Source organism: Penaeus japonicus, unplaced genomic scaffold (assembly GCF_977035675.1).
Source record: "Penaeus japonicus unplaced genomic scaffold, GWHDUDI00000001_assembly GWHDUDI00000015, whole genome shotgun sequence".
NCBI classification, from domain to species: domain Eukaryota; kingdom Metazoa; phylum Arthropoda; class Malacostraca; order Decapoda; family Penaeidae; genus Penaeus; species Penaeus japonicus.
In genome coordinates, this window is record NW_028234417.1 from 14,761,488 (window position 1) to 14,763,987 (window position 2,500).

General features: G+C 37.4%; 1 protein-coding gene across 2 annotated transcripts in view; it reads left to right on the forward strand.

Annotated features, from left to right (window-relative positions):
- LOC122253639 (polyadenylate-binding protein 2-B) overlaps positions 1–2,500 on the forward strand; it is a 22,084-nt gene that overhangs the window by 11,097 nt on the left and 8,487 nt on the right. For both annotated transcript variants that reach the window (XM_043016916.2, XM_043016917.2), the window contains exons 2-4: positions 717–871; positions 1,552–1,724; positions 2,130–2,324. In XM_043016916.2, the coding sequence (XP_042872850.1) occupies positions 730–871; positions 1,552–1,724; positions 2,130–2,324 (510 nt within the window). In that variant the 5' untranslated portion in view covers positions 717–729. The remainder of the gene's footprint in view (positions 1–716; positions 872–1,551; positions 1,725–2,129; positions 2,325–2,500) is intronic.

Sequence of the window (2,500 nt, forward strand, 5' to 3'; positions counted from 1 at the left end):
GATACTCACACACACACACACACACACACACACACACACACACACACACACACACACACACACACACACACACACACACACACACACACACACAGACACAGACACACACACACAGACACTAAATATTAGTGTGTTACATAGAAGCATTTGATACTTCATGTTCAGCTGAGTTTTATTATTATGAATACATTTCTAGGGGGAAAATCCAGAAAATAATTGTCATCTTCAGTGTTCATTTCAAGTATTTTGAATGAGTGGTGGGTTTGTACTTGCGAGCAAGAAGGATGTAAGTGAAAGATTTAAGAGGATTGGCTCTGGTATGATTCTATTTGCAAATAATTGCTCATGTTTGTATGTATGAATGTATTAGTTGTGTGTATATAGAAATGTACATGTGTGTCTGGAAATCTTGGAATACTTGACAGTACTTTGCTCAAACAAAAAGTAAATTATTTGAAGTAAAATATTTGATGGGGTGGGTGGATTCATTCAATTTTTGTAACAATCCAAAATATTTGAAAAATATATATATATAACTAAAAGTGGCTTCATTCTCTCATTTTTTTTTAAATAAAGGAAGAAAAACAACTAAAGGAGAAAGTGAAGAAATATATATATACATAAATAGAAAATATGAACTCGGTTATGTCATGGGTGCATCATGTGCAGGTGAAGGAGGCGAAGATTTTGTTTTGAGTTTAGTTTGCTGTTTCCAGACACAACTCAAAGATGGACCAGGAAGAGCTGCAGTATGATGAAGGGGTGGATGCTGGTGAGGGTGGAGACGATAGCTTTGTTGGTGGAGGTGACGATGACCATCAGCTCAATGATACAGACCAGTCAATTGAAACAGAACTTGAGGTTATTAAAGGTAAAGTGATCCAGTTATGTTACATCTCACTAACCCCCTACCAAGCTGCGTGGAAATAAGGTGCGGAAGGCTGGCGTGTGTGGTTCTGTCGCTTCTCTCTCTTCTTCAAGGTTTGATTGGCTGCTGACTGTGGTTGGGTAGACTCTTTGAGTGTGTGCGATCCTCTGTGCATCTGGGTGTATGTATGTAAATGTGGATTGTAGGTGTGTGTTTGTGTGTGTTGTAGCATGGTTGTCTACTAAGTTTCTTTTAGATGGAGTAGCATGGTAGGGAGAAGCCTTAGTTTTGTAAGGAAATGAATAGTTTGGAGGGGGGGGTTGTTATACCTTTTCATAAGTGACAGTGTCACACATATGAGAGAAAAAAAAAGTGAATAGAGTAAAATATACTCAACATACTGTGGCAAGAATATGGAAAGTTTCATTAATATATGAAAGACGTGTACATAAGGAATTTTCATTATTTTTTTTTTAGTGATTCTACTTTTGTTATCCAGTAAAACAACAACAACAACAAAAACAGAAAAGAAAAATGGAAGAGTGAAGGGGGAAAAAAAACTTTTCCAGGATCCTGAAGCATAAAATATTGAATAATCTCGTGTACATTGTTCTATTCCCTCTATATCTACCTCTATCTCTCTGCCTACCATTTATTCCTCAATGCCTCCCTCCCTCATGCAGCACGGGTTCGCGAAATGGAAGAAGAAGCAGAAAAAATCCGACAGATCCAGTCAGAAGTTGACAAGCAGATGAATTTAGGCTCACCACCAGGAGCAGCTGGAGCCACATCACCTCTAAATATGTCCTTAGAAGAGAAGATGGAAGTAGATGCACGTTCAATATATGTGGGCAATGTGAGTACACTATACATATGTGTAGAATTGGGGAAGGGAAACGGTGTGAAAATGCCTGGATAAAAATAGGTGTATGGAATACTACACAATGCATAAATGAGTCAAACTATCTTTTGGGAAATTTTTAAAAATTTATGTTTTGTTTGGCTCATTACTTAGTTCTAGTAGTTGCCAAGAAATTGGTATTAATGATGAAGAAGGTCAATCGTGAGTGAGGAAGGTACCTGTCATCCGACGAAACTTTCGCTCCGATAATGACGAGTAATCTTCTCTCTGAATGCCTTGCTCATGGCAGCAATTAGATTTATTGATTTGTTAAAATAGTTCTTATTACACAACTTAAAATTTATTGATCCTCAATCTCTTGGTATAAGGATAGATGTGTATATTCCCATATCTTTGCAGGTTGATTATGGAGCCACAGCTGAGGAACTAGAACAGCATTTCCACGGTTGCGGGGCAGTCAACAGAGTAACTATTCTATGTAATAAATACGATGGGCATCCGAAAGGCTTTGCTTACATAGAGTTTTCGGAAAAAGACTCTGTCCAGATGGCCATGGCACTTGATGAGTCACTCTTCAGGGGCAGACAACTCAAGGTAAGTGTTTTCTTTTATTTTCTATATATGATATATTAGCAAAGTGATACTGATTTGCATTTGGTATGATGTTTTAGTCACACAACTGAAGGAACAACTAGCTAGTATTTTGAAGGAAAAAAAAAAAAAAAAAAAAATCTGTGTGAAGGTGATTGAACTCGGTGAAGAATGCCATT